This window comes from Microtus oregoni, unplaced genomic scaffold (assembly GCF_018167655.1).
Source record: "Microtus oregoni isolate MIOR12 unplaced genomic scaffold, Mior012 000155F_ref0000269, whole genome shotgun sequence".
Classification (NCBI taxonomy): Eukaryota; Metazoa; Chordata; class Mammalia; order Rodentia; family Cricetidae; genus Microtus; species Microtus oregoni.
This window is the reverse complement of record NW_024544810.1, coordinates 910,029-937,609: the sequence shown is the minus strand read 5'-3', so window position 1 is coordinate 937,609 and position 27,581 is coordinate 910,029. Positions and strand designations below refer to the sequence as shown.

Below are 27,581 nucleotides of genomic sequence, written 5' to 3'. Positions count from 1 at the left end.
CAGTCCAAGCTATTTCGTAATAAAGGATTCCTTAACCTATTGGGGTGTGTAGGCATGAGGCCCGAGGCCCGTGATAAAAGGTATGTTTTCTCATCTTCCCAGTTGCTTTCGAGATTTCCCCTATTTTGCCGCATACTGGCAGGACAAACATCTTCATTCCCTTGCACGCCTCATAATCTTGACATAATTATCTGTGACATATTGATTTAAAGTGCCGCTACAGGAAAGGGAACAGGAATGCTTCGCTTGGCCTTCTGGGAGTTGTAGTTCTAATGGCACCCGGGCTGCCTAGTCAGCCCTGGAACTGCGGACTACAGCTCCCAGGCCTTCCTAAGCCCCTACCACACAGGCTCAAAGCCACAAACCAGTAGGAGGTGGCTGTATTGTATCTATTGTATCCCTTGGCTGGTGCATTTTTACAGTTCTCTGGACGTGAAATTGAGAGTGAAAAGCATGGCAGATGAACAAGAAATCATGTGCAAATTGGAAAGCATTAAAGAGATCAGGTAAGCCCTTTCTCTGCTTAATGCAGCATCCACCCTCCTCGATCCCGCCTCCCTTCCCGGGCATCCTTGGAAGCAAAGAGAACTGTTTTTCTGTGGAAACTATCTATTGTTGGGCTACTTGCAAAGAGGGGCGGGAAAGAGGCCCATTCATCACAGACTTACAGATGAGGTGAAGAATGAGGGGGAAAGGGTAATTTGAAGTCGAGCCTAGAGGAGGTAGTTGGTGGAAGTGTGTGTGTGTGTGTGTGTGTGTGTGTGTGTGTGTGTGTGTGTGTGTGTGTAGAGAAGGAGGGGAGATGGTGATGCCTTTCCAGATGTGGCTGAGCTAGAATAGAGGGACACCAGGAGCTTGTCACCAGACAGCTGTATTCTTTTTGGCATGAAGACGAGAGCTAGCATTCACAGACACATTTAAAAAAAATACTTGTTTAGTACAAGTCGCTTTTCACTTCTTGTTTTATAAAAGTTTTTTTATTTTCCGTTCAGCTTTATGATCCAGAGCTTGGGAAAAGCCTTTCGAGAGCCAAGTTTAGCTGACCTAGCCATTCCGTTTGCAACTTTGCTGTGGCTGTAGCTGGGGATGCAGATGAGCCTGGGGGTGGGGGGCGCTGCTCTTGTTTTCCTGGAACTCTTTCATCACTTTTTCCCCATCCTGACATTGGAAGGAGGTTGCAAACTATGGGTGTGTGAATAAGAGCGGGAGGTCTGCCAAACTGGGAACTGTCACACCTCCAGCGGGCTACTCTGCAAGCAAGTTTCGATATTTCAGTGAGATTTCTGCCCCCCAAACGGTAGTACCTGAAGGGCTGACAGTGTGGGCCACCCCTGCGCTGCCTAAGTACCTGCATGTGGAGAGTTTTTCAGATATATGGAGAGCGGAAAAAGAAAAAGACACATAGAGCATATCTTTATAAGAAATTGGGTCATGAGATTTAACCTTGACAAATTTGAGAAGAGATTTCACCTCTGTGGTTTGTGTGTGGGATCTCCACGTAGTAATGGGAGTGAAGAACCTTGGTTTCATCTTCCTATTGGAGGGATTATATCTTTCCTTTTGCAAAGCAAGGAAAACTATCATTTATTGAGCCCCTGCTATGCCAATGCCCCCCAACATTTCTGCAAGTGTCATCGCTGTGACCTTTGTCATAAGTGGAAAAATAAAGGCTTGGAGAATCTGAGTGAGTTCTCATGGTCACGAAGCTTAACAATGCCACAGTTGGACAGGAATGGAGGCTGCCTACAAAAGCTCTGTTCTTCTGACTGTTTCCGACTGAAGGGTTGCTTCTGTCTTTTCCTACAAAAGCGTCAGGAGGTAGGAAATGAGACTCCTAGGTGCAGGAGGATGCTAAGGGTGAAGCTAGTGAAAATCTTAAGCCTTTGAGTAGGAAGCCTCTAACTTCAGTCTTAATCTCTTTGTGGACTTTAAAAGAAATTTGTCTTAGCTGCGCAGTGGGGGTGCACACCTTTAATCCCAGTACTTGGGAGGCAAAGGGGAAAGCGGATCTCTGAGTTTGATGTTAACTTGGTGTACAGAGTGAGTTCCAGGATAGCCAGAGCTACACAGAGAAAACCTGTCTCGAAAAAAACCAATATGTGTATGTGTGTCTATTGTGTGTACATAGATACATATACATACATACAGACATATGTGAAAATGAGCTTATCTTATCTGCAGAAATGGACTATTTGGGATCAAGGTAATTAATCCCTAGTGAAAACAGGTCCCTTTCTGTGGACTCCAAGACAGGAGCCACGACTTCTATTCCCTAACCACGTTAGAGAATAGCAGGAGAGATGTAGAGAGAGGCTGAAGTTCCCCTCTAGTAACATGGGCATACCTCTTGATTGTCAAGAAAGACCCAGTGTAAAAACTGGATTTCTGTTGAGAGTATCAGGAGGCTTACTAAGACAAAAGATTAAAATCAGATCCAGAGTATTCAACTTTTGTTGAAAAAATTCTCACCACACCAATAAATCTACTTGAATGAGAAAATACACAGATGCCAATATTGATAAACCACAGATTTAGAATTATCTAACAATAGTTTTAAAATGTCCATCATGAAAATGCGTCATTAAGCAATACAGCACACTGAGAGCCTTTAAACCTACAACAGTCGCAATGCAGAGAAACTCCAGACTTTTAAACAGTGTTGAAAATGTTAAAGACTCCAAAGACTTTTGGAGTTGGAGTACATGCCAGTCCGCATTATGTTATTGTCGTGAATCTCTTAAGAGCCAGGAAGTACAAAGTGTTGGTTTGAATGAGAATGTCACCAGCAGGCCTAAGTATTTGAACACCTGGTTTCCAGTTCGTGGTGCTGCTCTTGCCACCTGCTGCCATCTCTCTCCTGCCATTATGGACTTAGCTTCTGAAACCATGAGCCCAAATAAATGCTCCCTTAAGTTAAAAGAAAATACAAAAGCAAAGCAAATAGACAATGTCCGACAGCAAGAACAACAAAAGCCATGAGGAAGATGCTCAGGGGGACCGTTAAAACAAGGTACAAATTCAACATTGGTTCAACAGTAAGACGGGGCAGGCAGAACAAAAAGAGTCAGCTTAAACCTAAAGCAAGAGAAACCACAATGAGATAATTACTAAACTTCAAAAATTCTTCCAGTAGAGACACAAGACAGAATGAAGAAATAGTTTGAGAAATAAGGCCTAATAGTGTCAAACCACCTCCAGGTTAAAAAAAAAAAACTAATCAAATACTAATAGATTCAACAAAAAGAAATCTACTCCAAGGCATATTACAATCAGCCTTCAGAAAAAGAAGGAAAAGAAAAGAGAATCTTGAAAGCAAGGCAGGTGATAAGAACTAACCCCCTAATTATCCCTCTGAGGGGGGAAATTAGAATGACAAATTTCTCAACAGAAAAATCAAGGTCCTAGTAGAAAGAGGTACAACATTTTCAAGTGATGACGGCAAAGACCTGCTAGTGTAGAATGCTGTGTGCGCGGGTGATTTTATGCTTGATAACTTGATGCTCTCGACTGCGGGAGCTGTCCTCAGATGGGCTGTGAAGGAGGATGAGAATACTTAACATAGTGGACAAAACACACAAACTTAGTAAGCAAAAACATGATAGAGTTGACTTTACTTTTTTTTTTTTATTTTCGAGACACGGTTTCTCCGTAGCTTTTGGTTCCTGTCCTGGAACTAGCTCTTGTAGACCAGGCTGGCCTCGAACTCACAGATATCCGCCTGCCTCTGCCTCCCGAGTGCTGGGATTAAAGGCATGCGCCACCACCGCTCGGCTTGACTTTACTTTTTATTTTCAGTTTTCTTAATTATGTTTGGTGATTGAAGGAAATTTATTTTATTTTATATATTTAATGTCTAAAAATTTACAGTGACATTTCACATATGTATGAAGTGTACTTTGATCATATTGAGCCCTATTGCACTCTCTTGTCCCCTATTCCCTGGTTCTCTTCTTCTTCCCTATAAGACCTCTTGAAGGAAATTTTCTAACATAATTATAATCTCAGTGTATGTACAGTAATATTTATGATATTTTATGAATAGGTTAATTTACAGAGAAAATAGATAATATATTTCACTAAAGCTGGTAGTGTGATGTTAGAAGGTACCGCTAAATTCTTTACATCTCATGTGTTTCTGAAAGCAAACACAAGAATTTTTATGCTGAGATGGCTTAAAAGTATTAAAAGTAAGCAAAACTGAAATTTTAAAACATGTAGTTCATCCAAGAGAGGCAAGCAAACAAACTCCCAGACAGAAAATAGACATGCTATATAAAGTTTAAAAGGCAGATACGTTTATATATGTATATATAAATGATTCTATTTTAGATAATGTGTGGCTGAAGAGATGTTTTAGTGGTTAAGAGTGCTCACTACTCCTGCAGAGGGCCTGGGTGACTCTGGGACTCACAGCTGTCTTTAACTACAGTTCCAGGGCTTTCTTCTGGCCTCCAAGGTCATATGCTTGCATGCAGCATGCTAAATCCACAGAAGACACACATACACATAATTAAAAATATTTTATTATTTTGTGTATATGGCTGTTTTGCCTACATCTGTGTCTGTGCACCACATGCAGTGCCCCTGGAGAACACTCGGATCGATTTATAGGATTTATAGATAGAGGAGCGAGTCTCGGATCCCCTGGGACTGGAGTTAAAGATGAGTAGTAGTTGCAGTGTGGGTGCTGAGGATGGAACCCTAGTCTTCTGGAAGAGCATCCAGTGTTTTAACCGTTGAACCGTTGTTTCAGCCCTCACATTTATATAAAAAAAAAAATCAATAATTCAAAGACAAGTAAAGAGATTGTACAATGGATTTCTGAAAAAACAATTCAGTTATATACTGTCTGTAACAAACTCACTTAAAAATAGCGATGCAGGTAGATTATGGGTAAAACAACCCGTTAAGCTGCCAACAATAAAAAGTGGACTGTCTCAGTGGGACGGGCACATACCATGCAAGCCTGGAAACCTGAGTTTAATCGCTCCCTGAATCCCACATAAAGCATGTCCTCTATTCACATGATGCATGCATGCAATGTCATTATCTAGTGTCCTTATAAATGCTGGGAATCCAGTTAATGTTCCACTATGCACAGTTCTTGAACTTCAAATTATGCTTACCATTCTTTTAATAGTTTTATTAAAAGAACAATCTATTTTGTTAAAACATGAATGTTCTTGGACTGTAGTAGCAACGATGGTGGCATTTTCACCTAATAACACCAAGCTAACATACACATATTGATAGAGGTCTAGAAGCATGCGTATTTATATTGATTATTACACACTCCAAAGGCATCATTTGCAATGGGAAAAGGTGTTAGGAATGGGTTCTCTCATCACAGTGTATTTCCTGATTGTGCCCCTCAGAAATTCGGTTGCAATTCAATGCTATGTTTCAACAGTCAGCTTCCAAATTACACCTTAGTCTATTTTCTGTGTCCGTTTTTTGGTGTTATAAGTAGCAGTCAAGGAGAAGAAGGAGAGACAAGAGTGAAACAAAAACAAGTGTAATAGAAAATAGGCAAAAGCAGGAGAGCATTAATGAAACCAAGAAAGTGAGTGTCGTTGCCATGACATGAATGAGAGCCTTTCACAACCTCAGCTACATGCCAGTATATCTGTAACATGCTCTTGCTGCCAATGCATACATATCATGTACATGGGAGGGCACACAGACACACACAGAGCTCTCTTTGTAGAAATAAAAGCTCAGTTTAGACAGTGCCGCTGTTAAGGGGCACCATACAGGTACATTATCCAGGGAAATTCTGTGCTGAGCACTCCACCTCATTTTCTCACTGCGTAGACGCTCCATAGATCCATGGCCATTTATATTATCTCCAAATTTTTAGGGGCCACATAGCATCCCTTTCCAATCTTCAGCCCTCTGTGCACACCACAGTCTACTGGGCTTGCCCAGCTGGGTGTTCTACAAATTCAGCTACTCTTGGCCAACTCTTTATGACTTCATAGCTCCCTACTGCTGTTGAGCTGCTCCCCTGAAAACTCATCTTAATGTTGTCATTCCTATTACATTTGCCTTAGCTTGAAACCTAAAATTCAGCATTACTTTCTATTTCTCCCATCATCATTTCACGCAAATTCCTGTCTTATTCTCTACCTCCACACTTACTGCCTGTTTTAGGCCTTCATCATCAGTGCCCTGCGTATTTGTGATATTGTGTTTATTTTCACCTACAGAATTATGTCCTTGTCTCTAGCCTCTTCTCTGTCTTTAATTCCATGCATACTGTTATGAGAATGACCTCCCTAAAATAGGTATGATGTTTTTCCTTCAAATACCCCGCTGATTTACCTTTTTGGATAGCCATATTTTGAAATCACAGGTCATTGCCCACTGGTGGCTTGGCTTACATATAACTTTAATCAGGTGATATAGTATTTTTTCATTTTTATTTAAAAGATAGATTACCAATATACATTTCTTAAGAAGTGGTGGGTGCACCTTTGGGAAAGCATTGTTTTGTTGTTTGTTTTCTAGGTTTTGTGTGTATGTGTGCATGTGTATTCTGTCATGATGTGAAATTCATTTTTTGCTAAGGATCAATTATTTCATGCTGTTTATCTGTTGGATATGCATTGTTACTATGGTATTTATAACTGCAGTACACACCACATTCCAAGTTCACCATTCCCATCTCAACTGTGACTACCTCTTTCTTTTACTTTATTCTTTAACAATATAGAAGTTCATTTCTCTTTCCTATGTTTCCATCCTCGAATATTTTGCTTGCACAGATCCTTCATGCTAGATTGTTCTTTTCTCATCCTGTGCCTGTGAATTCTATTTGTTCTTTCAAGGAAGGCCCAAATGGAATGCCACCTTTTATCCCAAACTTTCTCTAATGCTCCAGATCAAAGGAATCAGTAATCTGCCTGAGCTGTACAAAGAGAACTGTGCAGCTTTTAATTGATATGTGCTCTGTCTTAGTTGGGGTTTCTATTACTGTGATGAAACACCAGGACCAAACGCAACTTGGGAAAGAAAGGGTTGATTTTGCTCACACCCATGTGAGGCAGAGCTCAAGGAAGGAGCTTGGAGGCAAGGACTGATGCAGTGGCCTTGGAGAAATGTTGCTTACTGCCTTGCTTCCCACGGCTTGCTCAGCTTTCTTTCTTACAGCACCCGAGACTACCAGCCCAGAGGTGCCCGTGTGCACAGTGAGCTGGACCTCCCACATCAATCATCAATCAAGAACATTCCCTACAGACTTGCCTACAGGCCAATCTTTTGGGGACATTTTCTCAATTAAGATTCCTTCTTCACAGATGATCCTAACGTGTTTTAAGTTGACATAAAAAGTAGCCAACACATGTGTTCTCTCTCTGCTTGCTTGCTTTTTCTTCCTTCCCTCCCTCCCTCCCTCCCTCTCTCCCTCCCTCCCTCTCCCCCTCCCTCCCTTTCTTTTTCCCTTCATCTAGTGCTCTGACAATCTCAGTACTGAGTTTAATAATTGTTTTAGCCCCAAGGTTTGGACAAGATTTAAGTCCAGGACAGCTTGGATCATTGAGACTTAAAGTCAAGCCAAACAGTGGTGACCACAGGAGAAAGAACAGAGAGGAGTTGGACCTTGGTATTGAGCTGCAACAGTCTTTAAAGCATGGTACTTTGCTTTTTTCTTTGTAGCTATTTTTTTCCAGGTAATCTGATTAACTTTAAATACAGAACCATTGGTATTTAAAGAATGATCTTACCTGGCTAGAGGAAGCAAGAAAAACTGGCCTTTTTGTTTTCAAATTCACTCAGTGTCATTTACAGATCATGTGCAGTGATCCATGCACACAGCTGGCATATTAAATGGAGGCTGATCACTTAGATTGAATTGGACCGGGTCTGAGGGATCTACCATTTGGCACTTGGTCTTTCCTGAGTTTCAGATGCAAATATCCAAGTGAACACTTAGCCAATACTATTGCTTCTCATACAGGCGCCAACAGAATTTTCGGCCCAGCCATACTACAAGCATCCTCTTTCCTCTGTTTCCCCTATCACAGAAAATGTCCCCACCAATCTTGAGGTCCTTTATTTCTCTTGCCTCTGTGATACCTCACATCCAAATCTTTAGCAAACCGTGTTCAAACTTGCATAATATTCCACCCAGAGGCCAGCTTAGTTAAAGGCTGCTTAGACACATCTGCACATGAGCCAAGACTGAGAATGTATATTTCTAACAGTTCCCAAGCAATGCTGGTGTTTTGGGTCCAGTTCTTGAGGTGCCATACACTAGTAAGACCTTGCACATGATACCATCAAAATGGAATCTGAGTCAATAACTTCCACTGGCTAGTTTTTTCCACTTGGTTATCCCATCCCGAGGCCCTGTGGGATGTAGTTGTCCTACCCTACTTTTTGAGTGAGTACTGTTTTTGACTTGTTATGAAGTTTGTCACGGGGGAGCCCACCAAGTCCCTGCAAGTACTGGATAACCCGCATCCCTAACCAATGCTATTTCTTCTTTCATTAGAGTCGTAAAGGAAGCATTCTGGAGAAATCCTCCAGCTGATTTTTCTCTTCTTTCTTGGAAAAGATTTCTTCTTTCTAGAGCTGTGTCTGGAGAAGATATCGCTTAGAAAGCTCAGGAATCCAATTTGAAAAGTTTTATGTAAAGTTATATTTCTTGGGATTCTGGAAATTCTTTAAGGGAGCACCCACAGTTTTCCTGGCATGCTCTGGCCTTACCAGCTTTTGTTTAGTCTTTGGGGAGGATCTCTATAGGAGATTCCTTTAAGGACTTGGATGGTTTCCTCAACTGTAGGGTCCATTAGCCCAAAGGCATCTCATGTAGTCATTCAGTACCTCTGTACAGGCTGTACTGAGTCTTTCTTTTCATATAGAATTTTCAAGATTCAAAATGTTCCAGATATTCCTTTTTTCACTGTGAAAATTGATGAGTCAGCTATGTCCAGAACAAACCATGTTCCATGAGTCTATAGATGGGACAATGACTGGGTTCACAGTCCTGGGTTTTCTACTTCCTGCATATATGATCCCAGGCAATTCATTTTACTTATCTCTCTCTCACAATCTTGTCCTTCAAAATGAAGCTCAACTATACCTATGCAGAAGGGTGTTGAGAGCATAACCTTTCATAGCGTATAAAGTTCCTAGTGCAGTTGCTAGGATGTAGTAGGCTCTACAAATACAATATCTATTACAATTAATCAAAGCTGCTATACAATAACACATTTTGTGGTAACAGGAATAGAAGCCTGGGGCTCGTATATGTTAGGCAAGCAGTCTACCACTAACTTAGGTGATGTGTTTCTTTTTTTTTTTTTTTCAAGATAGGGTTTCTCTGTAGCTTTGGAGCCTTCCTGGAACTAGCTAGGAAATACATGTTTCCTTCTAATACAACCAGGATATGTCATTTCATTTTCATTTAATTCCAGGGAGTTTTAAAAATTCTTTATTGATTTCTTCTTTAGCCCATTGATGATTCAGTAATGTAGTTTTTAATTTGCATGAGGTTGTGTAATTACTACCAATTTGTTTGATATTGATTTCAGGCTTTATTATATTATAGTCAGATAGAATCTACAGCGTTATTCAACTTTTCTTTATGTTTGTTAAGATTTGTTTGTTTCCCAGTAGTTAGTCTATTTTAGAGACACTTCCATGGGCTGCTGAGTAAAATGTATTTTATCTGGTATTTGCATGGTGTATTCTGTCGATATGTTAGTCCTATTTGAAGTATAATGCCATTTATTTCTGATATGTCTCTATTTAAATTTTGTGCTGTGCCCTGTCTGTTGAAGGAAATGGAGTACTGAAGTTATCTAGTCTTCCTGGGTTGGAGTTCATCTTTTTCTTCAAGTACAGTAGTTCTCCTTTTATGAGATTGGGTGCACAATACTTTGGTGCGTATATGTTTAGGGTTGTACTACCTTCTTGATTAGTTCTTCCCTTGATTAAAATGCAATATCCTTTTTACAGTTTTTTAGATTATAATTACATCATTTTCCCTTTCCCTTTTCTTCCCCCAACCCCTTATGTACCCTTTTCTCATTCAATGCTTAACGCATTTACATATGTCTAAACATGTAAATACAACTTTCTCAGTCTGTATAATGTTACTTGTTTGTATGAGATTTCAGGGCTATTCGTTTGGTATTGGATAACTGATTGGGGAGCTCTTCCCTGGAGAGAACTGTTTCTCCCTCTCTCAGCATTGCTTTACTGCCTGTGGATTTTCGTTTAGGGTCGGAGCCTTGTGAGCTTTCCTCCATCCATGCTGCCTTGTCTATTGGTGTCATCCCTTTTCAGGTCATCTTTCAGCAGCCATGTTGGTGAGACTTCATGGTTGTAGCTTCTCTGACATTTTTAGGAGGCACAAGTTGATAGCAAACTTCCTGTTCCTTTGGCTCTTACTAACCCCCAACCCCTCAACCATCCGCAATGATCCGTGAGCCTTAAAGTGCAGGAGTTGTGTTGTAGATAGGATTAGGCTCCAGATCTTGACTTTTGATCAGCTGTAGCTTTCTGAAAATTGTCTTTGCCTGTTGCAACGAGCAATTTCTTTGATGGCTGGTGAGAACTGCGCTTACCTACGTACACAAGGGTAAACATTTAGAGTTCTGTTAGCGATTGTGCTGGTCTAATTTGGTGCTTGTGGACTCCCCTCCAATAACCATGGCTTCACTAGCATGGAGTAGTTAGCTAGATTTCCAATACCATGGGAAACCAGAGGCATGGTTTCTCTCTTGTTGAGTGGGTCTTAAGTCAGTTAGAGGACTGTTGGCTACCACCAAGGTATGCATACCACCATTGCACCCTTAGGGCTATTGTGTCATACTCGTCAGTGTGGTTCGTAAGCATCATAGCTGGCTAAGACCGTGGATGTTCCCTCTTTTGGAACCTTGGGTGACATCTGCTGGTACCAGGAAAGCTTGTCTTCAGGGAGAAGGCTTTCAGGTCATATGCAGTATCTTGGATCTGCTGGGTCCTGTGCCCAATACACATAGTGTCTTTAGCAATAGATACCTACCTTCCACCTCTGGGGAGCAACCAAGAGCAACAGAAATAGCCTATCATGGTTTGAAAGTCTCTTGGAAAACCTTGACCAACAACTCCAAAATAGGGTTTCTCATTTTTGGTGTTAGGTTTGAAGGATAGCATTGTCAGCCCAGATGGGAAAATTTCATATATATATATATATATATATATATATATATATATATATATATATATATATATATACTCTCCTCCTTTTTTCCCTCCCTCCCTAATTAAAACTCCCTGCCTATTTTTCTATTTCCCCTTCAGATCATTTGTACCCTGCTTTCGTACTCTGTACTGACCCCCCCCTCCATACACACACAGGATATTTCCTTTTTACTTTCCTGATACGGTGGTTTGAATGAGTCACCCCCATAGGCTCTTATATTTGCATGTCTAATCTCTAGTTGGTGACAGTTTAGTGGAAGATTAGGAGGTGAGTCTTTTTGGAGTAGGTGTGTCACTGTGGATGGGCTTTGAGATTTCAAAAGCTCACAGCAGGCCCACTCCCCCCCCCCCCACCCCTCACCCTCACCTGTGGATCAGGATTTAAAGGTCTCAGCTACTGCTCCAACGCTATGCCTCTCTTCTTCTTGCCATGATGATAATGGACAAACCCTCTGAAGCTGTAAGCAAGCCTCCAATTAAATGAATTTGTTTATAAGAGTTGTCCTGGTCAATCGAAATGAAATTGCCAATTAACAGGGGAGACAGAACCCCAAAAGGACATCTCTTGCCACCAAATGAAGCTTCCAGTACCAGGAATCAGTTACATCTAATTGAGTTGTTGGTCAAAGAGGCCCCAATAGGAACCCCGAAACAACCCAGGCTGTTGTCAAGGCTATATAGAATGGTATTCACAAGCTGATAGCAAAGCCCTATTTCTGAAGACAACCCTTACACAACTCATTGAATATGGAGAAGTTCCTACATAGGGCCTTCACCCCTGTGGGCTAATGTTCTCGGTACAGGAAGGTACTCTGCATGCTAATAAAGGAGAAACATTAACACCAAGCCAGCTACAAACTTGCCAATCTACAATGTTGTCCTGCCTGCAAGATGTTCTAGTGCAATGGTGACACAAAGCTTGTGGGAGTAACTAACTGACCAATATCTTAGGTGTCTTCCGGCCCACTCCATGACATCAAATGGTGCTTGGATGACTAAGAACCAAATATAAGATAGCCCAGGGACCTACGCTAAAATCAAATACTACTGTCCTAATGACATCCTGCTATACTCATACCTCAGTGCTTTCACCACCCACCATCAGAGAGATTTCCTTCTGCAGTGAATGGGAACAAATCCTGGGACCCGCAGCCATATATTATGCAAAGAATGAGAGCCCTTGGAACTCTCAGCCCTGAACAGGGTGCCTCCAACAAACCCCTCCTCTTAGAGCTCATGGAACCCTGTGGAATAGGAGGCAGGAAGAGTTTCAAATCCAGAGGGGATGGAGGCCATTGTGACACAAGACCTTCTAAACACAGTGGGCCTGATGCACAGATGAACCTACAGAGACAGAGGCAGCATGCTTTTATTTTGCCCATTGTATCATTTTAGCATCTTTTCTTGAATGTCAAATGGCTGTAGCTATGTGCACTTGTGTTCAGATCTTTATTTTGTTCCAATAGTATGCATATCCGTTTTGTGACACAACCATGTTATTCTTATCTTGGCTCTGATGCTGACATCTTGAGATCTAGAGTGGCAATCTCCCTGAATTGCTCATGACTGTTCTGGCTCCCATTCTATTTGTAAGACTTTCCCTTGAGTGTCCTCGTTGTGCTGTTCACTTTTTAAATCCCATCTCCATTTTATGTTGAGTGCTCTTCAATCTTTTTATCTCCTTATTGAGCTGCATTTTCTAATCCGGCATTATCTTGGTTATTTTATTCAGCCTTGTGTTTGTCTTTTCTTGGGTAACACTTACGCCTTTATTTCTTTGAGTTAATTCTCTCTAAATTTTTACACTGAACTGTTTGTTTCTGTTTTCCTTAAACTCTGAATTCTTTGATAATATTTATGGTGTTTTTTTAAAGTTCTGTATCCTGGAATTAATCTGAGTAATTGTTCTTACATACAATTTCTGTAGGACAGGTGGATTGGGGGGGGGTGAGGGGGAATGGACAGTGTATACTGTCTTTGAACTTTCATATTATTTTGCAGTGAGACCCGGGCACATGGGCTTCTTGTTTTGGTTGTATGTTTGATGTGGACACAGAAGGCTTGGCTAGTACACAGGATTTGCTACTCAGTACAAGCTGGCAGTTAAAAATAATGTGCAGGTGGGTCACACCAACCTGTGCCCAGACCCTGGTTGTGGGCTCTAGGTTGAGCCTGGAAATTGAGAAGAGTTCAGGCACAGGAGGGCCAGGCAAACTCAGAAGGCTGGACCATAACACAGGATGTATGGGTCTGTCTGGCCCTGAAGTATGGTTCAGGACCAAATATCCATAGGGGCAACTGGAATTGAAAGGGGTTAAGCCAGCAAGTATAGGTATGTTACCCGTGTTTCTATAGCACACAGACAGGCTAGAGGGTCCCTGGCAGGGAATGTCTGGGGGATGGTGGGTCCTAAAAGGAGGAAGAGGGTCAGGAGGAAGTCCTGATCCTTGGCAAGCAGCCGCAGGGCTACCTGAGTTGGGAGGCTCTGTACCAGCGAGTAAAGATAGGTTACCCATGTCTTCCCTCTGTATGGGCTAGATAGAGAGTTCCTTGCAGCGAGGGTTTCAGTGTCTTGTAGGTCCAAGGAGAAAGAAGGGTCAAGAGAAGGTCACAACCCCAGAAAAGCATCCACAATTTGACCAGGCAAGGACTGTGCTTGGGTGCACAGGCAGGTTACCTGTATCTCTGCCCTATGTGGACTGACTGGTAGGTCCCTAGCAGTGAGAATTTCACCATGTCATGAGTCTCAAAGTGAAGAGAGGATCTGGAGGATGATGATCTTGTTGTTCTCCTTAGTTAATTGAAGGCTTTTCTTTGCTACTTAATAGGCCATTATTCATATTCTACTTACAAAATGGCATATGCTAATGAAGCTCTTCCAATCTCAGTAACCAGCATTATGCCTTACAGCACACATGTAGTACTGGTAAGTTCTTTGTTCCAATGTCTGGAGCGCTGGGGTGAAGGAGATAATCATGGCTGAACTATAGGGCAGAGTTGGGGAGTACACAATCATTTGTTGATTGCTCATCATGGGCCACGGAGCTTGGGAACTTTACATGCATTAACTCACTTAATTCCTACCACATGGCATGGGAGGTAGGTGGTATTATTTCCCTGTTAGTACTGAGGAAGTCAAAGCTGAGAGTACGAAGGAATCACATAATGTCACTTTCTTGATATTTAAAAATTGAAAAATCTCTTTTCAGCAGAGGGTGAAAGATTTGACTCATGCGAGCATCTCAGCTGTGTGTTGAACTTTACCAAAACCCCTGGATTCATCTAGGCCCATCCCCCTCTTTCGGATCCAGCCCTGCTAATCTGTCTTCAGTTATTCCTTTCATGGGTTGTGTCTTTCTGCTCTGGGGCCTTTGTTCATGCCAGCCTCACTTCCTGAACTGCTTTCCCTTGTCGCTCTTGACTGAGGAGGACAAGTGTTCAATAAATATTTGTGTATGTGTGTGCATTTGCTTCTTAGTGCATACTTATTAAATATAGTTAAATGTAAACTTAAATGTTAATATTATTCAAAGGCAAATATCTAGTAAAGTGCAGAACCAGCACATATACCCAGGTATGAGTTTAAAGTACATGTTCTTTCATGATGTGTCTCTGCTCATACAAATGGGTTCTTGACCTAATACTCACTCCGCTGGCTACATGAGTCAACATATGATACTACTCTAATTATCAGTTTCCCATCTCTACAACTGGGATAGAAGCAGGCAGAGTCCAGATGTTCTGTATATAATATAGAAGAGGTTGAGAATAGAGGTCTAGGCAGGAAGGGGTCTAAATGAATATTTTTTCAATAAAACCAAGTATTGTTCCTCTATAAGAAAGGTCAATAGCTACATCAAGAGTTCTTCATACGCCTGACAACTTGACTCAAAGGTAATGTAGTGTAGTGTGTAACATGCAAGTATTGCAGTTACTTTTGCACCACTGTGCCAATGTTCCTGACATAAGCAGTGCAAGGGGCAATTTTTATATGAGCCAGCCATGCTATATGGTATGAGCACCATCAGCCACACGTTTAAAGTTAAATTCATTAAAATCAAATATAATTTATAAATCAGTCCCTTAGTCATAGTAGCCACATTTCATGTGCCCAACAGGATATGTGTGCTATTGCTTTGGAAAGCACACACACAGAGCATTTTGGTCGGTGCAGAAAGTTCATTGGACATTGCCTCTTTAGAATTTCTCAGGTCACTGTTGCTAGCTCTGGCTACCTTTGCTAGGAGTGCTTTGTGGTGGGAGACTCTTATTTGCAATGAGAGGCATCTCTGGCCCATATCCACTAAAAACCATTAGTGTTCTCCTTTAACTCAGTCCCGCAGCTGGAACCTGCACTGCCCTTTGCAAACATCCCGAGGCAATAAAATTTATCTCACTTGCAACTCACGGAGTTTTTCTGTTTAAAAAGAATCTCCTAGCTTGATGTGGGATTCCCCTCTTTATGCTGTGAATGCCATTGCTTAATAAAGAAACTGGCTTTGCCTGATAGGGTAGAACAGAGCTAGGCAGGGAAAACTAAACTGAACGCTAGGGGAAGGAAGGCAGAGTCGGAGGAGAAGCAATGGAGCCGCAGCTGGAGACATGCACAGAACCTTTGCTGGTAGGCCACAACCTCATTGTGGTGCACAGATTAATAGAGATGAGTTAAATTAAGATGTAAGAGTTAGCCAATAAGAAGCTAGAGCTAAAGTTTCTAATTATTCACCTGCCCCAATAACCATCGGTTACTTCCCTGATGAAAGGTCTTGGAGATTATTCCCAGATGGTAAATTTTAATGAGAACTGAGTTCTCCTAGTTGGTTTAAATTGGCATTCGTTTAGAGTACCTTTATGCGATAACTCCTTTGAGCTCCAGATTAGCCACAAGTGTGTTCTTTCATGTCCTCGATTTATAAATGAGAAAGATGGGGCACAGGTTGATTAGAGAAACTGCCCAAGATATCATGAGCAGGAGGGAAGCATATTTACATCCCATGTAAAGGATAATTAACATCCCCTGAGCCCAGTAGTCAAGTGGTAGGATCTGAGATACTAGAGAGGAATTTCCGGTTTCCATCTTGGAGAGTGTGCCCTATGTCAACAATAGCAATGTGTTTTAATTTTCAAATACCAAAGAGGAAAAAGAGTTCAACACCACCAGTAATTTAGATAACTATAACACAAAGATTTAATACTATAAATTATTACTGTGATTTTTATATTGTTATTTTTCTTATTCAGTAACCACAAAACAAGCATTCTTTGATTAAGTCCAAACATTGGCAAGCATCTGCTAAATAAAGAATTTTTCATATATCAGTGAAAAAAAAGAAGCTAGAGCTAATGGGCCAAGCAGAGATTTAAATAATACAGTTTTTGTGTGATTATTTCAGGGCTGAGCAGCCAGGAACCAACAAGTGACTTCCCTATAACACTAACTCTTTCTGAGATGGCTCTGATCTTCTCTTGTCTGTGAAAGCGAGGGTTAGAAAGATAGCTTAGAAGGAAAGGCCTAACTCTGCTTTCCATTTCTGTCTTCCTCCATCCTCCTACTGGCCTGTTTCCTGCTCTTGAGAAATTTCAGGAACAAGACTCTGCAGATGGAAAAGATCAAGGCCCGTTTGAAGGCTGAGTTTGAGGCACTGGAGTCAGAAGAGAGGCACCTGAAGGAATACAAACAGGAGATGGATCTCCTGCTGCAGGAGAAGATGGCGCACGTGGAGGAACTCCGACTGATCCATGCTGATATCAATGTGGTACGTGGCTGGCTGGCTGCCTGTCTCTGGGCTCGTTAAGGATGAGCAAATAGAGGATGTTGTTACCTTTCATTTAGATGTCACTGTGGCTACTTAGCTCAGAGGAGAGGGCTATGGAGTAGAAAATTCCAGAAGTTCTGAGGCCAGCTCTGATTATGTCACTGACTAACAACAATGGACAAGTCCTTTATTTCTGAGCATCGTATTTTCTCCCTGTATTATGAAAGGCCAACTGACCTTCGAGGGCTCAGTCCGTTCTGACATGTTCACATTCTGGAATTCTGCAGCTCAGGAAGTAGCCAAGGAAAAGTGGACTAGATGCCTGCCCCTTGAGGGTAGCAGAAAATGCTCAAAAGCTCCCAATAAGACCAAATCCATCCTCTCTTTCTGCTTACCAAAGTGGGGCTCTCTCATTAGACGGCCATTTGGAAACTTTTAGAATACTGTGACTAAATTGCCAAGCTGACAAGTTCCCTTGTTTGGAGTTACTCGCTAATAGTCTAGGCTTCTTTACTGGGTATTCCTTTATCAGGAAGTGGAAAGGGTTCACCTGTGAGATCCTTTCCACTCCTTAGAGCCTATGACATCTTTTTCTAAAATTCGTTTTTGATGGAGCTAAGTTTCTCTTCTTGGCAAACTCATTTCTGGGGGATTACTACTTTTCAGAATGTTGTCAGGCCTAGAATCCTTAAAAATACATAAATGAGGCTGTGTAAGATCCTTGGGGTCTTATGTGTTAGAGAGCATAAGATTCTGGGTCTCCTGGAGGGAACTGATGATGTAGAATCAATAGAAAGAATCACATTTTTTTTTTCGATAGAGGGGTTGAGAATCCAGGCCGGTAGATCTCAGACTAGAGCATGAGGGTCAGCTGGAGGGCCCATTAGAGCCCAAGTTGTTGAACTTTACTCCAGAGTTTCTAGTTGCATATGTTAGGTAAGGGATTGAGAATATGCAATTCTTAGTTCCTAAATGCTAATGCTGCCACTGCAGCTGCCTGCAGGGCGTGTGGATGGGGTGGTGGGTGGAAGTGTGGCGACCAGTTTGAAAACAGTTGACCTAGGAAAAATGTAACTGGCTTGGAAGACGTTAAGTCTTCCGTTTCTGTGTTGGTTTTGTTCATAAGGATCTCCGTGAAAGCTGAAGCTTCTTTCAGCTCACTGACCTCTACAGTAGACTGCAATCCAGGTGAGGTGAGCTAGATGATCTTTAAAGGCAACTGCAGTGTGGAGGTGTTAGTAATTTGAGTAATTTGACCACGAGTTTATGAGCTGTTACTCCGTTCACATGAATTCAATCATCGAACCTTTACTAAGACTGCATGGGGTGTGCACTATTAAACTTTCACTATCATAGTGATGAAGAAACCGAGGCGTGATCCGCCATGCAGAAAAGACATAGTAAACTTGAACATAGATTGGTTTCCCTCTGGAGTCTGTGCTATTATGTGTTCAGTTCTAAAACGTCTTTGAGAACTTTGGGATCTTTTCTGTTTCTACCCTGCTCTATTTTCCAGATGGAAAACACCATTAAACAGTCTGAAAATGACTTAAACAAGTTGCTAGAGTCCACCCGGAGGCTTCATGATGAGTATAAGCCGCTGAAGGAGCATGTGGATGCCCTGCGCATGACATTGGGATTGCAGAGGCTTCCTGACTTGTGTGAAGAGGAAGAGAAACTCTCATTGGAGTAAGCTGCCTGCCCTCTGACCCCAAAATAACACAATGTAACAGAAGGGAGGGGAGAGGGGGAGGCCACACAGATGGACATGGATATTTACATGGCTCGAAAGTCCGAGTATATAGTCTAGTCCTATTCTTAGGCCTGCTGGTGACTAATTCTTTGCATGACCTTCTTCAAGTCTCTGCTGACATAAAGAGCAATGAGGAGATGAAGTTTAATGGGTGACTCTTTAAAAATGCTTTGTGCAGTTTTTGACAATGTAAGAATTTTACCTATGCACTGGCATGATAGCTCAGGGAGTAAAATGGCTTTCCACCAGCCCTGGGGACCTGAGTTCAGTTCCTGGGACCCATGCGGTGAAAGGAAAGGATGAATGCCTGCAGGCTGCCCTATGACTTGTGTCCTATGACATGGTAGCGTCATGTGCCTGCCTGTACATACACATGCACAAATAAATAAATTTAATATAACATTTAAAATAACTTACCTATGAATTTTAAAATGTCACTTTCCAAGTTAAGTCTAGAGGAGTATACAAAAAGGATGTGCTTCCATTTTTTCCAGGATATGGCCTGTTCTTTAATCTCAAGACCCAGAGTTAAAAACTAGGCTCATTTTAAAGACAGAGTTCAGCCCAATAGGAGGGAGTATATCCTAAAGTTACAACTGGATTCCTGTAGAAGCAGTGAGCTTCCTATTCCTAGAAGGATATAAATCTAGGCTTGGGAATGCTTGGTCTTAATATTGCAAGTGACCATCAAATAGACAATGGGTCTAAATATCTTGCTAGCCCTAAGATTTCTTGATCATCTGCATCTATCAGAGTTAAGAAGAAAAGTGTCTATTTTCCTACTGATCATGTGCCTAGTACTAGGGGGAAGGACCCATGTGCTATAGGGAGGGTAGTGCCATTCTAGAGAAGATCCTAGTACAATTTTTGGTTCCTTAGCATAGAGGGGCAAGGTTCTTCTTGCTTTCAGAGTGATCCAGCCAGTGTCTTTTCATCCCCAAAGTTACTTTGAGAAGCAGAAAGCGGAATGGCAGACAGAGCCTCAAGAACCTCCCATACCTGAATCCCTCGCTGCTGCAGCTGCTGCTGCCCAACAGCTCCAAGTGGCTAGGAAGCAGGACACACGGCAGACAGCCACCTTCAGACAGCAGCCTCCGCCTATGAAGGTGGGTAAGCTAGACTGGACCACAGAGGAAGCAAAGTGTCCTGCAATGGGAGGCTGACGAGATGCCGCTTGAGGTTGTGGTCTGATTTATTTTAGATCTTACTTAAACAATGTTTGATTGGTACACAGAGGATGGGATGCTATGTTAAATCCATGTTGCTGCAAATCCCCAGAGAGATTAGAGTACAAGAAGCCTGGCAGGCCCTAGTAAAATAGAAATTTCTAAAGGTTAGAAAGGAAATTCTTATACAAATACATAGTGAACATATCTCATTAGTGAGGGATTCAGTAGGATCACAAGGCAGGTTCTTAGTGCATTTGGCGAACAGATGTTTACATGGTTGGAAAGAACACTGAAATAAATTTGGAAGTTTTATGTCTTCTAGAGACATAAATGTAATACCTTTAGGATTACCTTTCCTTCCCACTAGAATTAATTTGCATTTCTATTAGGTCAAAACTGTTTATGGGTTTCCAGTGAAGCATCACAGAATTGGGTCAATAGTAACTAGTCAAGCAGACGTTTTACTAGAGTGGCTTCCCAGTAGACCATAGCCTACAGGTAGTCTGCCTTGTTATATGCTTTCATTGGCAATTTACTGGTGCACACACATGCCAGGTGATTTGTGTGTTGTATTTTTTTTTTTTGGTTTGGTTTGAGACAGGGTTTCTCTGCATAGCTCTGTCTGTCCTGCAATTCACGCTGTAGACCAAGCTGACTTGGAACTCAGAGATCTGCCTGCCTCAGCCTCCTGAGTGCTGGGATTAAAGGCGTGCGCCACTACGTCCAGCTTGTGTGTTAGATCTTAACAGAGTTGAATAATTGCAACAAACCACTTAATGTGAAAAGTCTAATATATTTATGGGCCACCCCATGACTCAGGATGTAGAAACACTTACCATGTGAATGTTATGAACTGAGTTTGATCCCAGCATCCCATGGTAGAAGGAAAGAACCAATTCCCAAAAGCTGTTCTAGGAGAGAACTGCAAAGTTGTCCTCAGACCTCCACACATGTTCTGTGGTACATGCACACACATCTCTTCATTTCGTCTCTCTCTCTCTCTCTCTCTCTCACACACACACACACACACACACACACACACACATACACACACACACACACACACACACACCACCCAATTTTAATTAAAAATACCCTTTAAAGTCTAAATATTCACTACCTTGGTCACTATAGAAAAATGCTTGCTAATCCATCTCGTCCAAGACAAATCGATAGTACATGGGAGAGCTGGTTAGAGATAATGTTCTGATATATTGCTGCATAGATATATAGTTCTTATTTTATTTCCAAGTTTTACATGCAGGTTTTATACACCTCTCTCTATGTTATATCTTTCGCTCCTATGTTCTGTGGTCTCCAAGAACACTGGTACCTACCTGAATCTTACTGATAACTGTTCCTTCCAAATGGAAAATTGTAATTATTTTCTGGGCCCCTGAGTAGCTGCAGTCTGAACCATTGCTTAGAATAATCTGACTACACTAACTTTATTTATTCTGTCTACCCCCTTCAGGCCTGCTTGTCATGTCATCAACAGATTCATCGAAATGCACCTATATGTCCTCTTTGCAAAGCCAAGAGTCGGTCACGGAACCCCAAAAAGCCAAAACGGAAGCAAGATGAATGAAGAGAAGGTGAAGGGCTAGACCTTTGTTGATCATAAATCCTCCCATTGGCCAGAGTGATAGATGTCCTGATTTTCTAAAAAATACCCCTTCCTTCTCCTCTTGAGTCTTCTATTTAATTTTCTGGAAGAAGAACACCTCTCTCTCTTTGCTCTTCTTTCTTTCTGCTCTTGGGATATCAGGTTCAAGAACAGCTGTGGTTTGGGTGCTAATGACTGGGTCTCATGACCCCTTCTCTCCCTCTCACATCTCAACTACTGTGCTGGTTTGGAGGTGACTGAGGGGTAAAGGCCCTGATGGACTCTTTCTCTTGCTCCCAAGGACTGGAGCCTATTGGGCTGCAGGGTGTACGGACTGGAGGAGGTCCATATCTTACTTTAAGAAAAGGCCTCAATGATGTCCTTCCCTCTCTTTTTGCCTTAGGTTCTGAAAGGACAACTACTTTATTTTTGCCAGACTTCCCAATGGGCTGAATCTGTGTATCTCCCCAGTATTTAGCTCACCATTAGAGCTCAGGAGTAACTTAGACAGGTGTTCTTTCTTATAGTAATGTGTGAGGCTCTGTGTTTTGCCATGGTTCCATCCAAGTCTTCCAAGTATACTCAAGTTTTTACATACCAGACTGGGCATCTGGAGATCCCAAGATCTGTAGGTCTTTCCCTCTATACTTTTTTTGTTCTTTGCAAATCAGTAGGCATTCGCTGCAGTGAAATTAGGGAGTCAGACCCATGCTACAAGCCTCACCCTGTTCACTGCTGAAAATAGGAGGTCTGATGGCTATGGTATAGGAATTGTCTTGGATTGAGAATCCAGGAGCTGACTTTAGCTTTGTATTTTGTTTAAAAAACATCACTGTAATACCTGCCCAATTACCATCACTATCACTGGGAGGATAAAAGTGAATATGGTATTATATGAATGCCAATCATTTTATACATGTAAGTGGGTATGACTTTGTTTTCCATTCTTCCCTCCCTTTGAGTCTGTCTTCTCTAAGGTAGCCTTGGTTAAGGAAGTTATTGGTTATTCTTTTCCTGTGGGTTGTGTAGGTGACCTTTCTCCCCCAACCAAGGGCACTAAGTTCTTCAAGCCCCACAGCTGACGTCTTTATCAAAGCTAAGCCTCCTAGTCATGTTACTCTTAGACCTATGGAATAAAATCAGGGCTGACTGACTAAAAAGATATAGCTCCAGGTCTTTATCCCTGGCTGGGAGAAAAGGGAGATGTTTATCAATTTTTGTTTCTTTTTTTTAACTTTTGACTTTGAGTCACAATAATATGTGTTCCAAACATCAAAGATGCCTCTGTCTTTTTAAAGTAAGTGTTATGATTTTATAAATCCTTTTAAATAAACGTTCATTTGTTGGAATAAATGCTAATTGGGTGCATTCTGTACACTGGGCGACAACAATAACAGTAGAAAGGGGAAAATAAAAAAGATCGAGAAGGCTACAGAGATGTGGCCGGGAGCTGGGAGCACTGTGGTTGGAGATAGACAGAGAGATGGCTGGAGCAATGCTGCCTGCTGTGACGATACTGGAAGTGTAGGCCAAGAACAGGGCCCCAATACTGAGACTCACTGTGATTTTCTTAGAATAGGGGGAGGATTGTGCCCATGCCACTACCTAAGTGAGTGAAAACATAGGAGCATGGTACTAGCAGACCAAAGCCATTATTTCAGGACAGGAACTATGGTTCTTCTAGTCTTTCCACCCATCTCTAACTCAGTATTCCCTGAGCCATAGATGCAGGAGTTGTGATGTAGATGCTTCTGTTGGGGCTGGGTTCCCTACTAATCCACTGATTAGTGCATTGTGTCCAATCGTTTTCTGGGATGTCTCCAATTGCAGTAAAGAGAGGCTTCATTGATGAGTGGTAGCTATACGGGTCTGTGGATATAAGGATTGGAATGTAGTAAGGAATTATGCTAGTCTACTAGAGTGGTGGTAATAGATTCTTTTCTCAAGACCGTGATCTCACTAATCCCAGGAAGCTGGCCAGATTTCCAGTACCGGGCATGATTTTCTTCCTATTGAATGGACCTTAAGTCCAATTAGACAGCCGATTGCCACCTACATATAGTGCTACTTCGTATACCTTTATGCATAGTTTGCCGTGTAGCAATGCGTTCTTGTTGAACTATCTTTGGATCGCCAGCCCCCAAATATCAACATGGTTATCCCACAATGTTGCCATGCTGGTGATTGTCGTAGTTCATAGGTGTTGTATCAGGGTAGGACTTTCTTTTCCTTTCCTTTCCTTTCCTTTCCTTTCCTTTCCTTTCCTTTCCTTTCCTTTCCTTTCCTTTCCTTTCCTTTCCTTTCCTTTTTCCTTTCCTTTCCTTTCCTTTCCTTTCCTTTCCTTTCCTTTCCTTTCCTTTCCTTTCCTTTCCTTTCCTTCCTTTCTTTCTTTCTTTCTTTCTTTCTTTCTTTCTTTCTTTCTTTCTTTCTTTCTTTCTTTCTTTCTTTCTTTCTTTCTTTCTTTCTAATTTTTCGAGACAGGGTTTCGCTGTAGCTTTGGAGCCTGTCCTAAAACTAGCTCTTATAGACTAGACTGGCCTCAAACTCACAGAGATTCACCTGCCTCTGCCTCACAAGTACTAGGATTAAAGGCCTGCGTTGCCACTTCCTGGCCAGGGTAGGACTTTCTAACTGCTTCCCTTTTGGCATCTTGCATAGCATTTTCTGGAACCATTGAACTTAGACAGCAGGGAAGAGGCTTTCAGGTCAGATCCAGTTTGAATCATCCAAGTCCTGTGTCCTGTGTGTGTGATTTCTTCAGTAAAAGGGTGCTCACTCTAAACTCCTGAGAGGCAAAAGGGAGTCACGTGGACTATCTTACCAGTTTATTCAAGAGAGGAGTCTCATGTTTGATACCAGTGTTTTTGTTCACCTATGGTTCTTCTAAAGAGCATTTCCAGCTTAAGTACCTTAACTTCCTTTAATATGCATGTATGTGTGTGTATATATATATATATATATATGCATACATATACTTATATGCAGAGTGTATAATTTTATGTAAATCCAAAATAGTGACTCCTTGACACTTTATCAAACAACCTTGGTGTTATTTGTCTCTTGTTCCTCCTTTTTCTTTATTGACCTCCCCACCATCTCCCCAGTTGGAGGCCCTCACCATTGTTCTGTTTCCTACCACTTCATGTCATCTGTATCCTGCTATTCCCCTCCCTACATCCCTCTATGGTCCCTTTATACATACCTGGTTTCTATGGTTACTCCATATTGTGTACTCACATCTGAGGATATGTGTAGTAGGAGCTTCGGGCTGTGTTCCTGCCACCTGGCTCCTGGCCGCCTGGCTAGCTTATGCCCCAAAATAACAACACACAAACTGTATTCATTTAAACAATGCCTGGCCCATTGTATCTATCTTCTTCTTGGCTAACTCTCATATCTTGGTTAACCCATATTTAGTAATCTGTGTAGCACCAGTCTTACCGAGAAAGATTCAGCATGTATGACCTGGCGGCTTGCTCCATCGCGTCTGCCCTGGAGAGGAGAGGCATGGCATCTGCCTCACTTCCTCTTCCTCCTAGCATTCTGTTCTGTTTACTCCACCCACCTATGTTCAAACCTATCAGGCCAAGCAGTTTCTTTATAATTAACCAATGAAAGCAACAGATTGATATATGACACTCCCACATCAGATATGGAGCAAGAAACTGCAGATGAAAGATAACATGAGGCTTTCTGGTCTCTAGGTCCATCCATTTACCTGCAAATGCCATGATTTTATATTTCTTTGCAGAGTAAAGAGTAGTACTGTGTTGTGTTGAGTAGTATGCTGTGTATATGCACAGCATTTTTATTATTCATTCATCTGTTGGCAGACTTTTAAGTTGTTTCCATTCCCTGGCTATTGTGAATAATGTAGCAATGAATATGGCTGAGCAAGTGTCTGTGGAGTAAGCTGTCCACTCCTTTGGGCATATGCCAGGGACTGGTATAGCTGGGTTTTATGGTAGATTATTTTTTGTTTGCTTATCTTTGGAGGATTCTTCATAGATTTCTTGAGTGCCTGTAGCAATTTGCATTCCCACCAACAGTGAGCATTTCCTCTTCCTGGACAAGCTCTGCAGGATGTTGTCAGTTGTTTTGTTGATCTTAGTCATTCTACTAGGGTGAGAGGAAATCTCAGAGTTGCTTTAATTTGCAGTTCCCTGATCGCTAATTATGATGAACACTTTGATCTATTTCTTTGTCCTTTTTATTTCTTAAACTGAGAACTGTGTTTTGATATCTAGCCTATTTCTAATTAGAACATTTATTTCTTTGACTCTGTGTCTTGAGGGATTTTTTTTCTATAGAGGTGTAATATGTAAGTATACTCAGTTTACAAAATGAGGCCCTCAGCCACTCTTCTTATTTATTTCACCCCGTGGTGGTCACATGATAATCTAGGACAGGGCAGAAGGGGAGGACAGCTGCATAAGTGCTTTTGTGTCTGGAGAGGCTGCAGTGCCTGGCCCTCGGGCCCAACAGTTCCCACCCAAGTAACTGTCCAGCCAGTGGTCTGGAACCCTGAGGCTGTGGTAACAGGTAAGCTGACAGGCAAGTTACAGGGCCCGGCGCCCTGTTTCCAGGAGCATGCTCTCTAGCTGCAGCTTGCTGTCACTCTATGTACGGCTAATGGAGCCACATGGACAGGTAGGTCAGGATGAGGTTGCGGTCAGCAGTGTGGGCCAGCTCAGCACCAATGGTGTGCTTCAGGAGGAGCTCCTTCTTGTATGCACTGGAGAGCCGGTGGGAGACCTCATAAAAGAAGGCCGTGGGCCATGTGTGAAACAAGGGGCCGGTTACTTTCTTCCCTGTAATGGTAATTTTCTAGTTCACAAATTCCCTTGGCGGTTGAAGACAGCTTTTCCATTTTCATTTGTATTTTAGTCAAGCCATCCAAGGTGACCTGCAGCTCCTCATATAGCGCTTCAAATTCCTTATCATATTCCAGATTCGTCTTCTCTCCCTTTTCACTGGAAGCTGGGCTGCTGCTCTCTAATTCAACCTTCTCTTTGCTCAATAAGCTGACTTCCTTTTTTTTAAAATATTTATTTATTATTTATACAATTTTCTGTCTGTGTGTATGCCTGCAGGCCAGAAGAGGGCACCAGACCCCATTACAGATGGTCGTGAGCCACCATGTGGTTGCTGGGAATTGAACTCAGGACCTTTGGAAGAGCAGGCAATGCTCTTAACCTCTGAGCCATCTCTCCAGCCCCAATAAGCTGACTTTCAAGTTGGCAATATTGCTCGCAGTGGTAAAACTGGCGTCATTGAGGCTTTCCCACTTCAGGATTAAGTTATGCCAATCAGCTACATTGTCCTTAATTTTCCTTGCACTGACAGATAAGACAGGTTCCCTGGGTGTTGCAATTCCAAGAGTCCTTGCTTCCATGCAGTGCACAGGTAGATATCAACAAGGAGACCCCAGGATTTTTTTTTTCTTTTCTGGATGTTAATCCTCTGCCAGATCTATAACTGGGAAAAGATTCTCTCCCATTCTATTGGATTCTTCTTCACTCAGTTGATTGTTGCTATACATTGAGTTTGTGTTTCATGCATGAAGTTGAGGTCTGTGCTCCACTTGGATCTAATTTTTGTATAAGACCATAGATATGGGTCTAATTTCATTCTTTTCTATGTGGACATTCAGTTCTCCGAGCCCCTGAAGAAATGATCTTTCTTAAGTGTATGGTCTTTGCCTCTTTGTCAAATATAATGGCTGTAGTTACGAGTACTCATATTTGGGTCTTATACTTTATTCCAGTGGTCTAGCTGTGCTAGTTTTGGGTTTTTGTTCTGTCTTTACTTGGTTTGGGTAGATTATTTGCCAAATAGATGTAAAAGCCAGAAATACGGAAGAGAAATTAAAACAGATAAAAATTCAAAGAACTCAAGATTCTCAATAAGAACTGTATAAAATTCTTGAATGAAAGAGCTAATCAATTGTTGTAGGAGCTGAGGGCTGTGTCCCCCCCCCACACACAAATTGTATTTTTTAAAACACTGCTTGGCCCATAAGCTCTAACCTCTTACTGGCTAACTCTCACATCTTGCTTAACCCATTTCTATTAATGTGTGTAGCACCACGAGGTCGTGGCTTA

General features: G+C 41.8%; 1 protein-coding gene and 1 pseudogene across 2 annotated transcripts; one reads left to right on the top strand and one right to left on the bottom strand.

Annotated features, from left to right (window-relative positions):
* The first annotated feature begins 356 nt into the window (after nucleotides 1-356).
* Nucleotides 357-22,817, top strand: LOC121445072 (zinc finger C4H2 domain-containing protein). 2 transcript variants are annotated; one of them, XM_041647062.1, is made up of 5 exons: nucleotides 357-506; nucleotides 16,778-16,949; nucleotides 18,466-18,638; nucleotides 19,646-19,808; nucleotides 21,346-22,817. In XM_041647062.1, exons 1-5 carry the CDS (start codon nucleotides 454-456, stop codon nucleotides 21,457-21,459), a joined length of 675 nt encoding a protein of 224 aa, XP_041502996.1. In that variant the 5' UTR covers nucleotides 357-453; the 3' UTR covers nucleotides 21,460-22,817. The 2 variants fall into 2 exon arrangements, with proteins under 2 accessions (XP_041502996.1, XP_041502997.1); XM_041647063.1 differs by lacking the exon at nucleotides 19,646-19,808.
* A 3,219-nt stretch (nucleotides 22,818-26,036) lies between these two features.
* On the bottom strand, nucleotides 26,037-26,872 carry LOC121445054 (annotated as a pseudogene).
* Nucleotides 26,873-27,581: the final 709 nt, after the last annotated feature.

Bases quoted from the DNA above. Each gene is read 5' to 3' on its own strand.
- LOC121445072 (XM_041647062.1), top strand. From the start codon at position 454: ATGGCAGATGAACAAGAAATCATGTGCAAATTGGAAAGCATTAAAGAG. The intron at 16,950-18,465 runs GTACGTGGCTGG...TCTATTTTCCAG, and splicing joins TCCATGCTGATATCAATGTG to ATGGAAAACACCATTAAACA. The intron at 19,809-21,345 runs GTGGGTAAGCTA...TACCCCCTTCAG, and splicing joins AGCAGCCTCCGCCTATGAAG to GCCTGCTTGTCATGTCATCA.